Raw genomic sequence first — 21,981 nt, forward strand, 5'->3', positions numbered from 1 at the left:
GGATGGGTGCATGGAAGAGACTGTGGAGGACCATAGAGGAAACAGTGGAGAACCCACTGGAAACAGGGAAAAAGAGAGGGTTATGTAGAGCAGCCACCTGTAGGTGTTCCTTTAAGAAGGAGTGGTCAACCCGATCGCCATTCATCACAATGGGAACCACCAGCTCTTTTTACTGGTGCTTAGTCTGCAGACAAGATAACTCCTGTGTCCATCAAGGTGTGAGGGACATAAGCAGGGAGGATTTCTAAAATAGCTGCATTAGTGTTAGTGCTTGCTCATTCAAATACCTATGCTGAGAGGGATTTCTCCATGGTGGGATTAAACAAGACCAAAACCAGGAACAGTTTAGCACTTGATGGAACTGTGAAAAATGGCTGGCCTGGAACCACAGTGATTCAAATGGGAGCCACCAACCCCTGGCCTCAAAACCAGCTACCAACACCTACTATAAACAGCACTGACCATTTTTTCTCTCTCTCTCTCTCACACACACACACAAATAAATGCTGAATTAAATAAATATTATTTTATTTGTAAGAATATGTGTCATTTATGAGATCAGACACCCGTCCCCATCAAACCCCTGCCGACATCGCGACCGCGGGCAAAATCTCACTCTGAACTCAGTTCAAAACTTGAGAGCCCTGCATACATATATATATATATATATATATATATTATGTTGAAGAAACATGCAGATGGTTGCTCTGAGCACAACAAATATCAGATGAAGCGAGTTGTACTGTTTTTATCTAGTTTTAACTAATATTTGATATGTCCATTTGCAGCAATTCCAAAATTTGCTCGATGGGCTTGAGGTCTGGACTTTGAGGGTCCAGTCCATCATCATTTTCAGTGTTCCAGCAGATTCCTTTCTTCACTGGTAGTTCCAGAAATAGTTTGTTTTATGAGTATTGCCTTTTAAATATGCCTTAAATAAGTGTTATAATAGTTTTGGCCATCACTGTATACCATATAATATACATGTACAGTATATTATTTTATTTTTTTTGTCACATATATTTTGTACATTCTTTAATATATACTATAATTTTTAGTTTTAAATTTTATTTAATATGTATATTAATTATATTTTTTTGCTGATATATAAATGAAAAACATCTTTAAAATAATAATAATGTGTTTGTGTGTGTGGATACACATTTTATTCTAGTAATATTCATATTTTTATTTGTTATAATTATATATTTTAGCTAATAATAATAATAATAATAATAATAATAAAGTTGCATATTTTATTTATTTTATTGCCGAGCAGAGGAGTCCTTAGCCATATTCAAGAATCGGCTAAAATTTCTTTTTTATTTGACCCTTGAACTCTAGCACTCTTTATCCTAATTCAATTCTTTAAAAAAAAAAAAAACTTTCCCATTTAGACCTGCTCTCCATTAATTTACTAACTGCTTGTTTTCTTAAAAAACGCTATTCTTCTATAATCTTTTTGCACTCTATCCGTTTCTTTTTATTTATCATAAAGTAAAAGCCCTTGCTATGTGTACTGCGTTAAGCTAACTGAGACTTGTTGTAGCATTTATATATCATTGCTCTTCTGTTGATTTTGATTGCTTTAGTTGTCCTCAATTGTAAGTCGGTTTGGATAAAAGTGTCTGCTAAATGAATAAATGTAAATGTAAAGGCATATGTATATATGTGTGTGTGTATATATATATATATATATATATATATATATATATATATATATATATATATATACATACATACATACACAGATACACACACAAACATATCAACTTTGTATATTTATAAGTAAAATATATAATTTATAATAAAAATAAATCTTACTTTCATGTTTCAAGACTTTTTTTAAATACTAAACACCTAACCTCTAATTTGGTCTTCCTCTCTCCCTCCGTTTCGTTCTCCTTTCTCCGTAAACTCATCCTCAGACTCATCTATATGTATGTGTCAGAGTGTGTGGTATGAGTCACAGAGCTCTCCTTCATCAGAATGTTCTTCCAGGTCGTTCTTTTAAAGCAGATGCCCGCAGCCCATCACAGTGACAGAAAGGAGTCACTTTCAAAGACCCTTCTTTCGGAGGCGCTCCGAGGTGCCATCGATTCATTTCTCTCACACAGAGCCCCAAACGTACAAACACACACACAAGCCAATTCTCTTAAACGCACAGATAAAGTTGACGGCATGAGTCATGAGGCGGCACCAACCTGTCGCTTCCATGAAAAAAGGACTATAAATCAGAAAGAGAGAGGAAATGGAAAGGGAAACAGACTACAAAGTGAAACTGGAAAGTGGAGAATGGCCAAATGCAGGACAAGGAGATGAATAACAGGGTACTTATATAGGTACCTGCAGTAGGGCCCCAGGCCAATCTGTAGCCTGTGGCTCCAGGTACAGCGTTCCATGAGGTAACAGCGCTGCTAGTGCTCACCGCAGACGCTCTCAGGGTCTGTACTGCACTGCTTTCCACTGAGACAGAGAGAGAGAGCATCAGCATCTGCATACGTGGCGTGGTTTGCTAGTAGTATTGTAGCTTCTCACACTCAGCCTGCATTATTTTTAATGTCTAGATGAGATAAATAACATATATTGAAATCCTGGTTCCATTGTGTTGGCTCCATCTAGTTGTTTTGGAAAGCAAGCATGTGTCCTGTGTGAACGGCCCCTTAGAGTTCACCTTTTAGTACTCACATGTTTTAGCTTTGGCAGAGGTAACAGGTCCTTCAGTGTCCACAAAGATGGGGTTGATAGTGATGGTGTACTCCGTGCCAGCATGCAGGCCCTGCACCATGTAGAAATTAAAGTTGTCTCCCAGGTTCACGTTTTCTATGTGGCCCTCTGCGGAAATATGGAAGCATAGGGATATGCACGCACATGCATGTTTTTAAATAGGTCGCATTTAATACTGAAGCAGCTCAGCGCTTGTTACCTGATGATGACCAGGTGAGTCTGTATCCTGTGGCGCCTCTGACAGAAGACCAGCGGGCCTGAACGGTGTCTGTTGTGGCGTTCTGCACCAGCAGTTTATCAACTGGCACCAGTTTCACTGCAACACACAGAGAAGGGTAACGTTTTTAATAGAATGGTAATGCAAGCTGAAACGAAAATAAAGAAAGAAATAAAACACAAGAGGGCCTTTTATATTTTATGTTAAAGGTTTCTTCATGAAGATGTGTTATACTGCCATCTAGTGTTTAAACCAATAATACACACAATAATTACAAGCCAAACAATTTAAAACAAAAATCTTCAATTATTATTATTATTATTATTATTATTATTATCATCATCAATAATGATTTTAATAAATGGTAATATCATTACAATTATAATAATAATAAACTACGTATAATAATAATAATAATTATTATAATAATAACAACAATTCTTATTATTATTCCCAAACCATACAGTACTGAAGCACAACATTAAAACACCTTTAATCCTCTCTCTTTGTGTCATTTTTATTTTGTTTATGCTCTGGATATTATATCTCATGTTTATATATACTTAATTTATATTTTATGTATTTGTGCATGCCTATTTACTCAAGCTCACTAGCACTCCCTTTGTTCAAATCTGTCTAAATATTTTTTACATATGTTGAATGTGTTACACAATGTGTGTACAATTACGCTTAAATATTGAAATTGTGATTTTATGTGCTTTCTCCTAACTTTCTCAAATTGCTATAACAGTTTTTACAGCGGACCCTACGGGCCGGCACTGTATATATTTATAATTATAATATACATATGTGTGTGAATAATATGATGTTTTATCCTTAATGATTTGTGACAAAGTGACAAAGTGACATGACATACAGCCAAGTATGGTGACCCATACTCAGAATTCATGCTCTGCATTTAACCCATCCAAAGTGCACACACACCGCAGTGAACACACACACAAGGGCACCTAAGATGTGGTATTGCCGGCCCGAGACTCAAACCCACAACCCTAGGGTTAGGAGTCAAACTCTCTAACCACTAGGCCACGACTCCCCCCTTTGTTGATATTTTGTAAACAAAATATCAACAAAAAACTATCATGTGTGTATATAAAGTGGGCATGAAATAGGAAGTCTAAATAGGAAGAGCTTTCCTTTTTTTAGACAAGCACCATTGCACAAACCTTGTTAGACTACCATATTTAAGTACCTAATACCTTGATGGTACAGAGATATGATGATTATTCAGTGCTGTGGTACAGTACATAAAGTTTCCAATGCCATCACTATGGTACTGTATTATTTTGAAGGGCAGATTTTGTACACGAGGCATCAGATGAAACTATACTATAAAAGGAACCAAACAGATGACAGACTTACAAGTTTTCCCGGTGACAGATACAGTCTCACTGAGGCCCTCTGGGTAGATGGCGTAGATATCAACTGTGTACTCCTTGTCCTCTTCTAAAGTGTCGATCACGTGAGAGGAGGCGTCACCCGACAGTATCTGATCATAAATGAGGCCGGGCCTGTCCGCTGAGAACAAATGAAGGAATTTCTTAAAAACAACATCTTTAAAATATCTCATATTCTGTCTCAGAGTGTGCATTGATTTCTCACTTCTTGGAACAGAAATTTTATATGTATCCACTTTTCCAAGCGAAGGCGTCCATCCCAGACGTAAAGAGTACAGTCCCTCTTCAATCACACGGAAGTTGGAAACCGGTGGCAGAACAGCTGAAACGAGAGCACATGCACGCTGGGACACTGCATTGGGAAAGCTTGCATACAAATAAATCATTTATCACGCTTAGAGTCATTTTTTAGTGTGTAAATTTCAAAACGCACTGGTTTCTGTGGTAATATTGGCAGATTCTCCAATGCGTCCGGGATAGATGGCATGTAAAGTGAGGGAGTACTCAGTCTTAGGACTTAACCCGGTTACTGGAGCACTACTTATATCTCCCTTCAGATCAATCTGAGAGACAAAAACAAAAGAATATATTCTGAACAGACCACACTTGAAAATACACAGAAAACATATTAGCTTATTGCCACAAAGAAAACTGGTCCATCTGCTGTGCTCCGCTGCATGGGGTGTATATATGCACAGGTGACCGTGTCTCACCTGTCTCTGCTGTGCCGGGAGCAGATGGCCCTTTGGAGACACAGGGGTGATGAGCAGCCTGTAGCCGGTAACGTCTCCTGTGGCCTGACTCCAGGTCAGCTGCAGAGAGCTGTAACTCAGCTCGCTCACTTGCAGATCTTTAGGTCCTACTATCCTCTCCACCGCTACAGCAGACAGAACAGCACACAGGATAAGACAGAATTAGCTATTCACTGAGCACCGTTGCCTGATATATTATCAGACAATATTTAGCAGTTTATAATCCAAGTCAATTATGTATCTGTGGATGGAATTATGGAAATTATTTAACAATTTGTAAAAATGACAGGTCACTTGGGTGAATCTATTATGCATTTATGCACACATTAATTTCAGAAATGGAATGCAATTTGATTTAACATTGTTGTATTTAAAACAATCAAACAAAGAAAAAACTAACTAAATAGTGACTAACTGTGTGCATTTTACTCAAAATAAACCAGAGTAACACTTTACTTAAAGGCATTATGTATAATGCATTATAAAGGGTTAGTTAATGGTATAATGCATTATAATTATTCGTAAATGTGCATTGCAATTTATAATATCTTTATATAAATAATTATAACCAAATTTAAAATGCATAGTGTAACAATAAATTGATAAGTGTTATAATGTAATAACTGTGTTACAGTTATTCATGATCTTGTGCAATGCATTATACAGTGTTTTCTTTACAAGGCAAAATTATTGCATTATAACTACTTTTTAACAGATATTATACATCAAAGCTTTAAGTAAAGTGTTCTCCCATTTATTTGTATGGTATCTTCAGAAAAGCTTGTCTAAGTGAGCAAAAGTATCCAAGGAGGTGAGAGTTTAGAGAAGCTGAACTGTAATGACTGCAACTAAAACCTTTGGTTACAATCAAGATATGTTTCGTTTTTCATTAGCAAAAACTTTTAGTGGTTTTACCTGCTGGCTTTTGCTTAACAGGTCGGGGGGGTTCTGAAGCAGTGAAGCAGATGCGACGAGACAGTTTGGGCAGAAGGTTCTCCGGGAAGGAGAAATCTGGGCTGAGCAGCAGATGTTCCTCATGGGGCTCTGTGACGATTTTTCTCATCTCAGCCTGATTGGCGTTCCTCACCCCTGACGGACACACAACACCAGCCAAAATAACACCGATTCTACACAGTTTGACATCATCATTTTTAAATATTATGCAAACAGGGCGTGTTGCGGGCCAAACTCAATCCTTCATCTCCCATATGAGCACCACTACTATTCATTAACCACTATGTCAAAACTTTATTTTAAAATAGTTATAACACGGAGGCTGTGCGTGTTTGTGTGTGTGTATAGAAATGAGAAATGTCTCAGGCCTGCTGAAGTGTTATCAGACAGTGTATCAGCTGTTAAGTGATGATGGGAGAACGTCACGGCATGTCACGCTGCTGTACATGTGTCTCAAAGATGTGTCAAACGCCCTGATATATTCACATCTCTCTGGGAAAACTGATTAGAAAGGCAGGACATGGTGTCAGTGTGTGTGAGTGTGTTTGTGTGTGTGATGAAGGGGGACAAGGAGGAATGGGTTTGATGAAAAATTACAGCAATTAGTCGGCCACCGGGTAATGAGGCATAATTATTTCAGCACTCTGGGCGTCAAAACAGAAAGAGTGTGAAAAAAGTCGAGGAAACAAGGCTGACACACACAAACATACACTTGTTTTATGTCTTGCCTTGTTCACCAATATAACCCTTCAGTGTAAATCACTGTGCTATAGTTACTCTGAGCCACACGTCAAAACATGAGAGAGTACAAACAGATGCGTCTGACCATTCAAACTACAACACAAACACTTGTGACATGAATAGAAAGTTTCAACTCACCCACAGCAAACAGGGAAATCCCACTATCTGTTACAGCTTTAGCTGGACTGTCCACCGGATCATCTGATTGGCCATTAGTGATCAGAACAGCAATCTGAGGCCAAAATAAGAGAAAGAAAAACATAAAGGGATGCTTTAGTGATCCTTTCCCAACATGCAAAAGGGTGAATCTAACAATCAAATATGAGCTTACAGGTGCATCTAAAAAAAATTAGAATATCATGGAAAAGTTCTTTATTTTTCGTAATTGAATTTAAAAAAGCACACTTTCTTATATTCTAGATTCATTGCACACAAACTGAAATATTTCAAGAGCTTTTTGTTTTAATTCTGATGGTTATGACTTACAGCGTAGGAAAATGAAAAATTCTCAGTATCTCAAAAAATTTGAATATTGTCTCAAATCTCAATCAATAAAAATAAAAAAAATTACAAAACAGAAATGTTCAGGATCTCCAAAGCAGGTTTAATTATGCACTCAATACTTGGTTGGGGCTCCTTTTGCCCAAATTACTGCTTCGTTAATTTCTGTGAATATATTTTGATACAGCACTCTGTGAACACCCAGCCCTTTCAGCAATGACCTTCTGTGGATTCTCCTCCTTGTGGAGGGTGTTGATGATTGTCATCTGGAGAACTGTCATGTCAGTAGTCTTTCCCATAATTGTGGTAAATGATGTTCTAAACTAGCCCAAGAGCTACCAAGTATTTATATTCAAAATTAATCAAACTAATCAAGCTCAAAATGGAATTTTCTAATTTTTCTATTTTTTCCCCCCTAAGCTATAAGTCGTAACCATCAGAATAAAAAAATAAAATAAAAAAACACTCTTAAAATATTTAAGTTTGTGTGCAATGATTTAAGAATATAAGAAAGTTTGCATTTTCTAATTAAATTACAAAAAATAAAGACCTTTTCAATGGTATTCAAATTTTTTCAGATGCACCTGTATTCAGTTCAATTCAATTCAAGTTTATTTGTATAGCGCTTATTACGATACAAATCATTACAAAGCAACTTTACAGAAAATTACATTTCTACAGTATTTAGTAGTAGCTTATTAGTGGTGACTGTCAGGTTGTGTGCATATGACAGGATTTTTCAGAAAAATGTATACAAGACGTAGTCAGCCAGACGATGAACATTGACTGTATCATATAATAATTGCTGTTAATACACTTGTAGCGATATTTGTTCGTTCTGTTTGTTGATTCAGGGTCAGCATCATCTCTTCTCAGGTGTTCTCATTTTTAGTTAAAATTGTCACAATGCAAAAAAAAAAAAAAAAGGTTAATGGTCCTTAAAATTAGCTTTCTTTTTGTCTAATGTCTTAATACTGGGGGAAAGACTACATTTAATGAACTGGACATACAGTATCAACCACAGAAATACAAAGACACTTTTAGAGCAAAAATAAAGACTGCAAAATAAAGTTAACAGAAAAAACATTACCGTTTTGCATTGTGACATTTTCAGGACAATCAGGCTTTTTTTTTTAACCCTAATTTTAGTAACAAAAATGCATCAACACTTACTTTTGCTATTGCTATTATTTTCAACAATCATTTTCAAATTAGTGTTACTGTAATATATTACCATAATGCATTACAGTAATCTGAGAGGTGAAATATGCTTTTATGTCATGAAAAATATAATGTAAAAATAATTATGGTCACACTTTATTTTAGGGTCCAATTCTCACTATTTACTAACCATTAACTATGACTTTTGCCTCAATTAACTCATTATTTGCTGCTTATTAATAGTTTATAAGATAGTTGTTAAGTTTAGGGTATTGGGTAGGATTAGGGATGTCATGCGTTATATGTACTTTATAAGCACTAATGAACAGCCAATTTGTTAATAATAGACATGCTAATAAGCAACTAGTTATTGCTGTGAATTGGACCCTATACTAAAGTGTTACCATAATTATAATAAAAAAAAAACTGAAAACAGCAACATTTTTTTTTCCTTTTGATTTTTGGTGTGAAATATGATTGGGACTTTTTCTTGTCAGCTTTCATATAATCCACCCAAAAGTGTGAATTTTTATTAGAGGACTCAATCTGCCATTAAGAGCATCACGCTGATACTGATGCCCTTGAAAGCACACAGCATGAATTATCATCTCTTTGCATACATAATTCCCCAACCGCAGCAGATCCAAACCTGCAAAGTCGCTTACACTTACAAATGAGTATTCTGAAAAGGAAACATCTCCTGGGTCACCTAAAGTTCACCAGCATTGGTCGCGCTGCATCTGGCTTCATCTTTATGCACTCTACGCTAGCGTGCCATTACAGTGTATGTACAGTATTTGATGAGAGGTTTAATAAAAGGTGAAATCTCTGCAGTTTATTATAAACGCACGCTCATTTCTTCACGCAGGTGCTCTACAGTAAGACCAGCAGCTGTGTGCGGTTTGGAATCCTAATCGAGACCTAAATTAGGATGGGTGGGACACTGCGGAGCAGAGTGTGTGCACTGCAGCGCAGGACGTGATGTCCTGACAGAACCAATGGAGTGATTGCAGGTGCAGCTCTTTGAGATATATAATTAGAAGGTTGATCTGTGTATATGTGATAGGATGTTTTTATTTGGAAATGTAGCATTTCAATACTTTTGCTGCAGTTTTAAAAATGTACAGATATCACTGAGATTCAGTATCGAGGGGCAAATAAAACCATATGAGCAGCATGAATTTGTCATTTGATTGGTTTACATTTATGCATCATGATGCTAGGTGCACTATTTATTGACCTCTATGCTTCCATAAAGAACCTTTAACATCCATGAACTCTTTCTTTTCAACGAAGGGCCCTTTATACATTCTTAACACGAAAGGTTTTTTATTGGCATCTATGAGCATCTATAGTTTCATGAAGAACCTTAACATCCATGGAACCTTTCCAATCCACAAAAGATTCTTTATGGTGAAAAAAAATGCTCTTCAGACTACTGAAATGTTCTCTAAACTAAGAAAAAAAATGATTCTTTTAGGAATTGTTCACTGAAAGGTTCTTTAGACAACCAAAATGGTTCTTTCTATACGGCATGGCATCTACTTTTGGAAATGTAATTTTTAAGGGTACAGTGGGAAAAGGCTCTTTAGAATTGTTTAAAATTGTTCTTTTAAGAACAGTTCACTGAAAGGGAACCAAAAATTGCTCTTCTATGGAATTACTCCCTTTTGGAATCTTTATTTTTAAGCGTGTAGCCCTGACCACTGATTGACTGTGATTTAGTCATATCGTGCAGCATTGTGGTCAGTGTGGACAAACTGATTGTCGTGTTAAGGCGCTTAAAATTTGAGGTAAATATGCAATGTCACATAAAAGCCATTTTAAAATCTCTCTGTTGTGCCTCTAACATGGGTTTTGTTGGTTGTGAACTTGTCTTTTGTATTTATGAAGCTCTTATAATGCAGCATCTGTGCCAAATTTGCAGTTTAAAGTGGGTCTTTTACTCTCACAGTTGGGTTAAGCATGAAAAAGGTGTTTTGAAGTGATTGTGATTGAAGTGTCACACCTTTGGGGCGTTGTCTCTGATGATAGAAGGACTGAACACAGACTCAACCAGGAATTCCAATGCCAAGCCGGTGCGGCTGTTGCCTCCCTCATAGGGCACCTCCTCAATTGCTCTTAGCACTTCCTCCACAGTCGAATAATCCGTCAGAGCTATACGCATCCTAAACAAGGACAGATGCATGGAGTATTCAAGCAGTCAATTTGTGCTAACTGAGGTCAGGAATATACATATTATAGATTATAGTGTTTTATTCTTTCATAATCATTTTCATAGCAGAAATCATCTCTCCAATGTGCAAACACTAACCCGCCTCAGTATGTACAGTATACTGACCTGGGCAAGTCTGAATAAACAGTCACTCCAAAGCGAATGCCTTCCTGTCCAACCACACTTCCCTGGAAGGCTCGGATGAAGTGTGCTATGAACTCCTTGATCTGCTGGAAGCTGGTGGGACCCACTGACCAGGAATCATCCACCAGGAACACAATATCAGCAGGCATGGCTGTACGACATACTGAAAAACAAAAGATTATCTTTAATCATTTTATTTTACCATGGCTTTATAAATACAATTGTTCTAATAAGATGGTTAATATTTCATATTGAGGAAGTTAGGCATAATTCAGGGGGATTGGACACGTACACACCACAGAAAGCTGAATTGGTTTGACAGCAAGATGAACTTCAGAATTATAAATCATAGAAGATAAATAAACACAATAGGGGTATTTCATTAGTGCAGCAAAAAGCCTTGTCTATTACAAATCTCTTAAAAAACAAAAACGACTATTTCTGTTACATTAGAGAATTCTTCAAATTAATTTAATAATTTATTAATTCGTTTGAATTTATAAATAAATTATATTCATTAATGAAAACAAATGAATTAATTTAAATAATATTTAAATCAAATATATTATTGTTGTTAGGTAACCTCTGAAAAAATGAATAAATTTGAATATGTCAATTAAAAATTATATAGCTAATAATATCCAGCACGTTTTGCATATAGTAATGTATATAGTACAATATGGTTCAACTTGTTAACATAATTACTAATTACATGTAATGACATTATTCAACATGAAATAACAATGAAAATACTTCCAACATATTTATTAATCTCAGTTAATGTACATTTTTCGACATTTACTAGTACATTATTAAAATCAAAATGTGTATCTGTTAAAATTATTTAATAGACCTGAGCTAACATGTAACAATGAACATTACATTGCTAATCTTTTACATTTACATTTTATTTTTTACTAACGTTACACTGTCACAAATGTATTGCACATTGTTAATTAATGTTATTGCATTAACTAAAGTGTTATCACAATTATTTAAATTAAACTACTCTCAAAAATCAATCAAACATGAATTTTCCTGATTTTATTTTAGTTATGCTTAATATTAAATTAAATTATTTTGCATCATATTTCAGTAAAATTCAGGAACTGAGCTGACTTGACATTCTTAGTTCAATTTTGAATCTTCTATTTCGAAGAGTGCAACCTCATTCTTATCAAGGCCTTCTTCTTCACACTCAACAACAATGTTCTTGGCCACCATTAGATGGCAGTGCAGACTCAGAGAAAATATAGATTTTAAGAGCTGGTAGATTTATGCCAAGTGACCTGCACTTTAGAAACCACATTAAACAGGAACAGAATAAGTCCTGATCAGAAGAAAAGTAAAAGCTTCTTTTCTGGTCATGTGCATCCTTAAACTGCATCCAAATATTCATTTATTTCTGTCTTTGATTGGTGCAAATGTGGCCTCGGTCATGAGGTGATTGCACAATCACTGTGAAACTTGTAATGGCTGGCACTAAGTGGACTGCAGATGTCCTCTGAATCAGATAACTCTCCAAAGATGAGCTGTTTTAGGCAGGAGCTAATCAGTTCTACTGTAGATTAGACTTGATAGCAGTGGACAATGTACGGCCAGATCTCACAGATGAGAGAACGTAGTTTCACACACCCACACCTGAAATACACCAAACCGTAGAAGACAAGTACATCCCAAGCTTTTCAGCACAGCTCAAACTCACTCTCAGAAGAATGCTTTGAAATGTTCTTTTTTTTTTTGGTCAAACCATCACAAGATGACAGACGCTATTACAGAATCAAAACACAATGGAGCTCTGGAAACAAAAGTATATGCATTAAACAGCACAATGTTATTGATCCTCCGGCAGGAACTACATAAAAAGTTCAGTCTCATTTCAGGAAAAGCTGCGGCACAGAGTTGGGAAAATCTGTGTCACCTATATCAGAAGGGAACAAACACTGTGGGCTTTAGTGATTTATCGCTCATATACAGCATTCTAAGCGAGAAAACTGCTTTCATGCAATAGGGAAGTTCATCAAAAGCAAACTTTAACAGTCCAGTGAGGATACTCTCTGCAGGCAATGCTGAGGGTCTAGAGGCATTCAACCAGTGGCAGAGAGATGAGGACAGACGGAATGGACAGATTTGTATTTGGCAGCTGTTCTCTCAGCCCGAGCATCTTAATTCAGGGGTGAACACTGCATTCAGAATGCCCTTCAACCTTCTATATATACATGTTACAAAATGACAGGTTGGTCTATGGAAACCAAATTTATCAACCCACTAAGGGCTGGATTCAAAATCACACTGAAAATCATTGGTTATTCATGATCCTGATGAGATGGTGGATAGTTTTCCTAGGAGATCTTCTCCCAGACCCAGATCAGGGCATCAGAGAGCTCGTGGCAGTGCGCTGGGTAGTAAATAGTTACATGTCATCTGGATTACGTAATCAGATTCCAAACATTAAATGCTTGTAATTAGATTTGATTACATTTCAAAATACTTGGAAATCAGACTACAGTTGCTTTTTATTGATTTCATGGTCACATGTTATTCACCCAAAAGCAATAAATTATTCATAATTAACTGATATTCCCTAAGTCTCCTGTTTTGTTAAACAAACAAACTCCCCACAGTTCCCTCACAAACCCTTGTTTGGGAAATCTTGACACAATGTAATGTTTAATGTACTTGATATTGTTAGTAACAACAAATGTTTGTATTTTTATATCAACATGTTACAAGATAATTCTATTTAAATCAATGGGATTTAAAAAAGTAGTCTAAAAGTAGTCTGATTATATCACCTAAACCTGACTATTATTTGTGTCATATAAGTAACGGACTACAGCTACAAGCAATCTCCCAGCACTGGCTCCTGGACAGTGTGTGGTGCTACTTGGATTCAGGTCTGGGGAGTGTAAGGACCAGTCGATGGCATCAATGCCTTCGTCATCCAGAAACTACCTACACACTCCAGCCACATGAAGCTGGGCATTGTCATCCAGGAACCCAGGGCCCACTGCACCAGCGTAAGGTCTGACAGCGGCTCTGAGGATTCCATTCCAGTACCTAACAGCAGTAAGGTTACTGTTGGCTAGCACATGGAGGTCTGTGTGAACCTCCAAGAATATTCCTCTCCAGACCATCACTGACCCACTGCCAAAACAGTGCTGTTGGATGATGTTGTAGGCAGCGTAACATTCCCCACAGCTTGTGAAGACTCTTTCACGCCTGCCACATGCTCAACATGAGCTTGCTGTCATTTGTGAAGTAAATAGGGCACTATTGGTGGACCTACCAGTTTTGATGTTCACAGTCAAATGCAAGTTAAGCTGGGTTGTGTGCAAAGCTCCCACTACAGGACACCAGGGGATCATGCTAACCTTATGGAGCCTATATCTGACAGTTTGGTCAGAAACATGCACCCCAGCAGCCTGCTGGAGGTCAATTTTTGAGTGCTGTTGCACTACACTCTGGTGCTCCTCCTGTTCCTCCTCAAACAAATGAGCAGATGCTGGTCCTACTGCTGGGACTTTGCTCTTTTACAGCCCTGTGCAGCTCTTCTTGTGCTACAGACCATCTCCCAGTATCTCATCCATGCTCTTGAGTATGTGCTGGAAGACACATAACTCTTCTTGCATCAGCATGTATGAAAGTGCCATCCTGGAGAACCTGGACTGAAGGCACAGCCATTTTTTGGGGATGTACAAAACCATAGTGGATGCTATCGCGTGCAAATGTTCAATCCAATAATGCACCGCAATAACGAGTGTGCAACAGATGTGCACTCAACTGCAAGAGAATACTCATAATGCACTGTGAGGGGTTCCCACGTCGCAATAGAAGATGGCACCTGTAGCTGAATAAGTGACTTTGAACAGTATTGGTGTTATACTGTAACGAAATATTCCTTTACTTTTTTTTTTTTTGAGCAGTGTATTTTCTTCGTGTTTATATTCAAACTCAGTCTAAGGGAATTATTTATTATCACTATTCTGCAACAATGCAGCACTGGCACGTCAGGACAGACTCTTCATCGTGTACAGCACGATCACCAGATCATCACAGACCGTGCAGTTATGTGCGTAGAGGATTACACTAAAGTCATCTGCTGCTAGATTAAAATCCTCAGCCTGTGAAGATGATGTGGTTTAACATGGTACAACTTAAAAGAGCTCGGTTCAGTGCTGACTCATAAAGTCAGTCAAGAAATAAGGTTATAAAGCAAACATTTACTTAATTTTAAACCATCTGACAGGCCATTACCATGACAACAAGGCCTTGACAGCAATGAAAAGTGACTGCATGTGTATTTACAGTTATAAGGGTTGATTAGCGGGGTTAGATGACTCGTGCTTTTAAAGAAGATTTAACAGGATTTCGACATAAGGCAGGTGCGATAACTGAAAGAGTACAAGGACGGGACCTTGGAAAGTACATTCTTTCCATTTCATAGTCAAGTGTCTGTCACTGCAAACAGCAATTTTGAAGAGGTGTGGAAAATCACAGTGTTTCAGGGCATTAGAGCCTCAGTCCGTAATTGGTCCTGACAGACTACTCTAAAACCATCCTGCGTGAATTCAATATGTTTCACATTCTCGCTCTCTCCCACTCTGTCTCTCTCTCTCCCTCACACACACAGTTCAAGGTGAAACATAAACACGCACACACTGATTTCTTTGCAGACGGATCTGTGGTGATGGAAATCAGAGAGGGGTGCAGTGATTTATCTAAAAGGCTCAAACCAAAGGTATCAAGCAGCAGGAGGTGTGCAGATGGGCCGCAGACAGAACCTGCTGACTCAGCAGGACACATGTGGAAAGAACTCTGTGTCCACTTCTTCAACTCCACCTGTACAGTCTCTTCAGGTGTGCAGACAGACACACATGGACATGATTGAAGACGGACTTCCCTATTGCTAAACTTCATGCAACATAAGACATTAGTACGGGTGTGGGGATTCATCAAAAACATTTCTGGGGGCCTTTTCCAGGACAAAAATAGTTCAGAGTGGCAGCAGTAAAAGTAAAATAAAATAAAACGATTTAAAAAGGTAAGCGCTGACATGGAAGTTACTCATTAATTATTCAATTTATTAAATAAAGTAATAAAATGAAAAATAGAAAAAGAAAAACGTCAATAGAGAAAAATCTATTTATCTGATTAATCTGATTAATGATAAATAATTAATCTAATTCAAAATTTAAAAGATAAAATGATCTAACATTGAAGTAATTGATTAATTATTCAAGTGAAAAAAAATACAATTTGAATTGACAAAAAGCACTGGCATTGAAGTAATTGATTATTCTAATAATTATTATTTTAATAAAAACATTATATTAAAATATGCAATTACAAATACATAATTAAATATAGTGTGTGTGTGTGTGTGTGTGTGGGGGGGGGGGGGGGGGTTACAGGATGAAAATATTACAGAATGACATCAGTAAAAGTAACATAAAATAAAATGAAAATGTAATCTTATAAGCACTGATGTGGAAGTAACTGATGATTTATTCAACCAATAAAATTAAATTAAAAAATAATATAATTCAATTGAATAGATATGCTAATATGTGATTCATTATTCAATTCAACTGATTCAACTACTGTAATAAAATAAAATAATCTAAGGTGTTTCTGTTGTCTAACTTAAGCATACGTACAGTACTGTATTTGTCTGGTCCAACTTATCAACCAGGATCTAGCATATCAATAATCTACATATCATTTTAAAAACAATTTGCATGAAATTCTGGAGTAACATTTTTTTAAATGCTAGTCGAAGCAAGAACTAAAGAAAAATAAAAGAATTTACAACATATAATTTTTTCTTCTTGGAAGGTTTCCTTCTTTTTCACCTGTAACTCGAATCCTAGAACAAAAGGTTGTACAGTATATCATTAAGTCTACTGAGTTTGACTAAATTTTGGTTGCTCACCAAATTTTACCCGCATTTAGTGCTTGGCAAGTTTTCATTTTGGACCCTGCCTGCAACCTTTTCAGAGTTTGACTGATTGAAGGGCGGTATATTGGCAGTTGACTGGGAACTGAAGAGGCCCTATCACATGTAGATAAAGTGTGAGTCAGCAGTCTACCTTCAGCCTCTGCAGTGGCGCTTTGATAGAAGAGAGACAGGGACAAGAGGAAGATCCACATGCCGCAATATCCCATTCTCTCTCTCTCTCGTCCTCCAACTCTCTCTTTCGTTCCCTGTCCTCCCCCTCTTATCTCTCTGCCGGCAGATCCTCTTCTTTGGACTGATGTCTTAAGACGGGCTTGTTCTCCACTTTATTTAGCTGCTACGCTCTCTCCCTTTTATCTGTAAAACAGAGGAAGAGAGATCAGTATCGTCATACATATGCATATACACACATTCAGAATAATCGTTTTGATCTATTCTGTTAGCAGAGTCAGTGTAATCACTGAATCTCGACTGAAAATCGCCTGTGTAATCCGCCACATTTATCCTGTCAGATATGGCTGTGCAGGCCTGCTGAGCGCCGGTTAAGAAATGAATAGCACTTAGATAGAGACAGGTATTATTCAAACAAAAGATAATTGTTTAAGGTTAATAAAGTTCTGTACTGTACGTACGTTGAAGTTCTACCAAGAGGTTTATTCCTCTCAGTGTGTCACATATTAAAATCAACAGAGGGATCTTCTGTACAATAATAAGGAATAGTTAAGCTTAAAATGATAATTGTATCATCTTTTACACCTTGTTGTTCCAGAACTGGATGGTTTTCTTTCTTTTGTGGAACACATAAAGAGATGCTTAACAGACTGCTTCTTTTCAACGTCATGAATGTGGATAGAAACCTCAGGTTGTCAAGGTCCCAAAAACTAATTAAAACATATCTGAATACTTTTTTCCCTGCAAGGGTACATTTAATTGATCGAAAGCGACAATAGATGCATTTGCAATGTTACAAAACATCTCTATATGAAATAAACAATGAGTTCTAGAAGGAACATGAGACTGAAGACTTGAGTAATGGCTGTTGAAAATTCAGCTTTGCTATCAGGAATATTTAAAAATATAATAAAACAGACTTTTAAATTATAATAATATTTCACAATATGACTATTTTCATTGTATTAAAAACACTTAAATACAGTGTTAGTGAGACCATTAAAACGATTTAAAAAAACGACACTTTCAATGTATGGAAAAGTGCAGCCTAAACATTCTGCTAAACATCTCTTTTTGTGTTCTATGGATCAAAATAAGTCAAACAAGTTTGAAACAAGTAAATAATGACACATTTTATTTTGTTTGGTCAACTGTCACTTTAGCTCAATTGGTAGAGCATTGCGCTATGAAGCGCAAGGTTGGGGTTTCGATTCCCCGGGAACACATGATAAATATTGATATAAAAATTGATATAAAAATGTCTGAATGCACTGTAAGTCGCTTTGGATAATTACAATTTTAATTTAAATTTAAGAGGAAACCAGTGATCACTTATCTGATTCCATATGATAAGGCCACCTATGGGTTGTTTCTGAAATCTGTGGACTATGATTGGAAACCACCTTAAGCATCTAAGGAACAGCATTAATAAAACTGGTTAAATTTGATATATTTATAGATGCCTCTTCACATAGATGCCTTCTGATGCCTGCTGCACATTTTGTGGTGAGACCACAAAATGTTTAACAATACAATGACAGTGACTCGGCACTTTCAGCAGGTTACATCACACAACGTAGTTGACATTGAGGTCAGAGTATCACAACAAACCTGACCTTTGTGAAAGACACCAAGTGTGTAGTTCAAACTTAACTGGCTTCGACTACTCATTGACATTCATGTCTGTGTGTGATCCACAGCGTAAGGTGAGAATACTGATCCTGTCATTCAAGTACAGTCATTCTGAGTCGAGAATTCCAGAACAGAACAGCCTTCCGGACAGAAGGTTCTAGAAGTTTTCAAAAGACGGATGAGTTTCCCCTCAAGGACACCAATTCTTTGATGTAACTTGTCCAAAAATCCTTTTGTCTAAAATTCTCTTATCTGAAAGGAAAATTAGGTCTTTACCAATGTATCAAGAAATTGCCAATTCTGTCATAATTTGGAAGTAGTCACACAAAAGCACCTTGTAATTTTGACTTTGTATCTCAGAACTATTTTCCAAAATTATTTTTCACAGATAACTATATATGAAATTGTGGCTTTATCATACAATCCTACAAAAGCTTACAATGTGACTGTGTTATAATTGTCACTTAATTTCTCATGATTATGCTTTTATATCTTAATGTAACTTCGTACAGTATATCACACTGTGACTATGTAACAACCGTGACTTTAAATTCAGCTTACTGTCTCAGAATTGTGACTTAATATCTCATAATGTGTCTGTCATAACTGTGACTTCAAATCTTCCATTGTGATTCTTGTGATTGTGACTTTATGTCACAATAGCAAATGCGTTTCTATTGATTGTGAATATCACAATTGAAACATTATTTCTTGTGATTAATATCTCAGAATGTGACTATGTACTGTGACTATATCTCACAGTGCTGTCATAATTGTGACTTTATATCTCACAGTGCTATCATAATTGTGACTTTATATCTCACAGTGCTGTCATAATTGTGACTTTATATCTCACAGTGCTATCATAATTGTGAATATTTCTTGCGATTGTGACTTTATGTCACAATAATATCTTTATTTCTTGAGAATGTCACTATCACTGTTGCGACTTTATTTCTTGTGATTAATATCATACAATGTGACTTGACATGCCATAATTCTGACTTAATATCTTACAATGTGACTATAGATCATAACTGTGAATTAATATCTCACATTGTCCTTTTATGTAATAATTTATTATTTAATATCTCACAATATGACTTTGTCTTGTGATTGAGTTATATTGAATAACTGATTTTTTCATATTTCTGACTCAATATCTCACACTTTGTCACTTTATATGCCATAATTGTTATTTAATAACTCACAATGTGACTTTATGTGTCATATTTCTGATTTAATAACTCACAATGTCACTTTATATGCAATAATTGTGATTTAATATCTAATAATGTCACTTTATATGTCACAATTACTTTATTTCTAGTTGTTGTGACAAGAAATATCTCACAATGTGATGATACATCTGTAGATGAGGAGCTGGGAATCCTGGACCAACAGAATACATAACTGAAAACTAAATCTCCAAAGCGTTAATTATGGCTAAATCTCTTCATCCTTTAAAAATCTAAACTAATTTCAAACTGTGAAAGCTCTTGAAGCAAAATCCAGAGGTGTCAGACAGGTGAACAGCTTCCTAGCCAAATAAACGCTGTCATTCCAAATACTGCGCTAACTAACTACACACCATACGGAGTCAATGATCTTGCACAGAGCCGCTGCGGCTTTGTCAGGTTACATCTGTGGGGGATATTACAACTACAGGGTCTCTGCTCAGCCAACAGCCAGCACTGTCAAGCTGTGCAGAAGCCACAGCCATGCTAATGCAATGCTTTACTGCACAACTGCCACTTATAATGTGCAGGGACAAGTCTGACAGTCCACAAAATTAATGCAGCTGCAAGGGTTCGATGACTTTAACAAACTTCTCTTGGGTGCACATGGGAGTCCATAAAGCATTTTTACATAGTGCTAAAACTTTTTATTATGATCACGGACACGTCCATGCAGGTCAGACACCCTCAGCATACAAAATCAGGGAAGAAGGTATGTTTTCCTATCAGATGCAGTGGAACACAGCCAGATTTTTCATCAAGAAATTTCAGGGCCATGAGCTCGACACATACCATTCAAACTCAGTCCTGTTTGAGCATGTAACCTCAAGCACTTCTGTACTGCAGTCAGTTTACCTGACTTTTCATGGACTCCGGTACTCTGGACGGGGCAGATAAGACTTTTTGAATTGCTGCACTTTTGAGGCCTCCGTCTGATTGTGCGATTTATGAATGAACCTGATTGAACAAGCGATAATTCGCATCAACGTAAGGAAGAAAGGAAGGTGCTACCAACATGACTCAAGGGATATTTTTCTGATGCTTGCTGCACAGCAACTTGCATACAGCAAAGTCATGCAGCAAATAATGTAATCTCATAAGCGCAGGCCGACCGGAGAGGTGAGTGTTGTGTACTTAGAAGGATTATGTAAGTACAGGAGCCGACCCAAGCCCCCTTTTGCTCTCTCCACAAACCCTGCTGTTTGTTAGTCATTTCTGAACACAGCCACTTCGCAGAAGATTATGCCTGCAGCTCTAAATCACACACACACACAAAAAATTATTCTTTAAAGCGTCCAAAAACACACTAGTACACACACAGAGATGGCAATTGTTTAGTCCATGAATGTGATAATAGTGAATGCAGTCAAAAACGAACAAAAAGTTCAAAAGCATCCGTTCATGAGATAAGCCAGAATTCTTTAAATGTCGCTTCAGCGAAGAAAGATTTTAAGATAGTGGGAGGAACGTCCTCACAAAACATCTATTGTAGTACAAATATCCAAATGCATACTCCCAATATTCACTTGCTCACTATAAAAGCTGGAAAGGATGTTGTTTGCAGAGGCTTATCAGCTGCAGGAAGAGGCAGGCCGCCAGCGTGCAGTAATGAAGTGACTTTATGCGGTTCATCTAAGACATTACGACTAAAGCTGGAGTGCCGCTCGACTTCGAGGGGCGTGTAAAAGCCTGTGCGTGGAAGAAAAAGCTATCAGGCTGGAGACATCACTGACACACTCTACCATTTTGTTCAAGGCTTTTTAGTTGCATTAGCAGGGCTATTGAAGCTGTCGGATGGAGCGGTAAATGGAGTGGAACAGCTTACGGTGGATGGAGTCTACAATTACCTAATCAAACAATGCATTAAATAAATAAATGCATTTGGGTCAAATCATGCTAGCTTTGATCAGTAGATGGTTGAGAAAATGAACATTAAAAGAGCACTTACAGTAGTGGTTCTCAATTGAAGGGTCATGACCCCAAAATGGTCTGTTCTGATTGGTTCGCGGTTAGTAGGGAAACAACAATACTACAATGCTAATATAATTAGGATTGCAACATAAATAGACACATAAAACATTTCCTACATGGTTGTTGACATCAAAAGTAAAGCTTTCTCTACAAACTCTACAATATTTTAAAATCAATCAT

The 21,981-nt window shown here is 36.9% G+C and overlaps 1 protein-coding gene across 5 annotated transcripts in view; it reads right to left on the bottom strand.

The window, feature by feature from the left end:
• LOC113065579 (collagen alpha-1(VII) chain-like) overlaps nucleotides 1-21,981 on the bottom strand; it is a 64,021-nt gene that overhangs the window by 41,400 nt on the left and 640 nt on the right. For all 5 annotated transcript variants that reach the window (XM_026236952.1, XM_026236942.1, XM_026236973.1 and 2 more), the window contains exons 2-13: nucleotides 16,923-17,146; nucleotides 10,813-10,993; nucleotides 10,480-10,639; nucleotides 6,948-7,041; nucleotides 6,030-6,203; nucleotides 5,076-5,239; nucleotides 4,796-4,925; nucleotides 4,568-4,684; nucleotides 4,328-4,483; nucleotides 2,927-3,043; nucleotides 2,689-2,835; nucleotides 2,347-2,466 (exon numbers count right to left, since the gene is read on the bottom strand). In XM_026236952.1, the coding sequence (XP_026092737.1) occupies nucleotides 2,347-2,466; nucleotides 2,689-2,835; nucleotides 2,927-3,043; nucleotides 4,328-4,483; nucleotides 4,568-4,684; nucleotides 4,796-4,925; nucleotides 5,076-5,239; nucleotides 6,030-6,203; nucleotides 6,948-7,041; nucleotides 10,480-10,639; nucleotides 10,813-10,993; nucleotides 16,923-16,998 (1,636 nt within the window). In that variant the 5' untranslated portion in view covers nucleotides 16,999-17,146. The remainder of the gene's footprint in view (nucleotides 1-2,346; nucleotides 2,467-2,688; nucleotides 2,836-2,926; nucleotides 3,044-4,327; nucleotides 4,484-4,567; nucleotides 4,685-4,795; nucleotides 4,926-5,075; nucleotides 5,240-6,029; nucleotides 6,204-6,947; nucleotides 7,042-10,479; nucleotides 10,640-10,812; nucleotides 10,994-16,922; nucleotides 17,147-21,981) is intronic.

This window comes from Carassius auratus, chromosome 4 (assembly GCF_003368295.1).
Source record: "Carassius auratus strain Wakin chromosome 4, ASM336829v1, whole genome shotgun sequence".
Taxonomy (NCBI): Eukaryota; Metazoa; Chordata; class Actinopteri; order Cypriniformes; family Cyprinidae; genus Carassius; species Carassius auratus.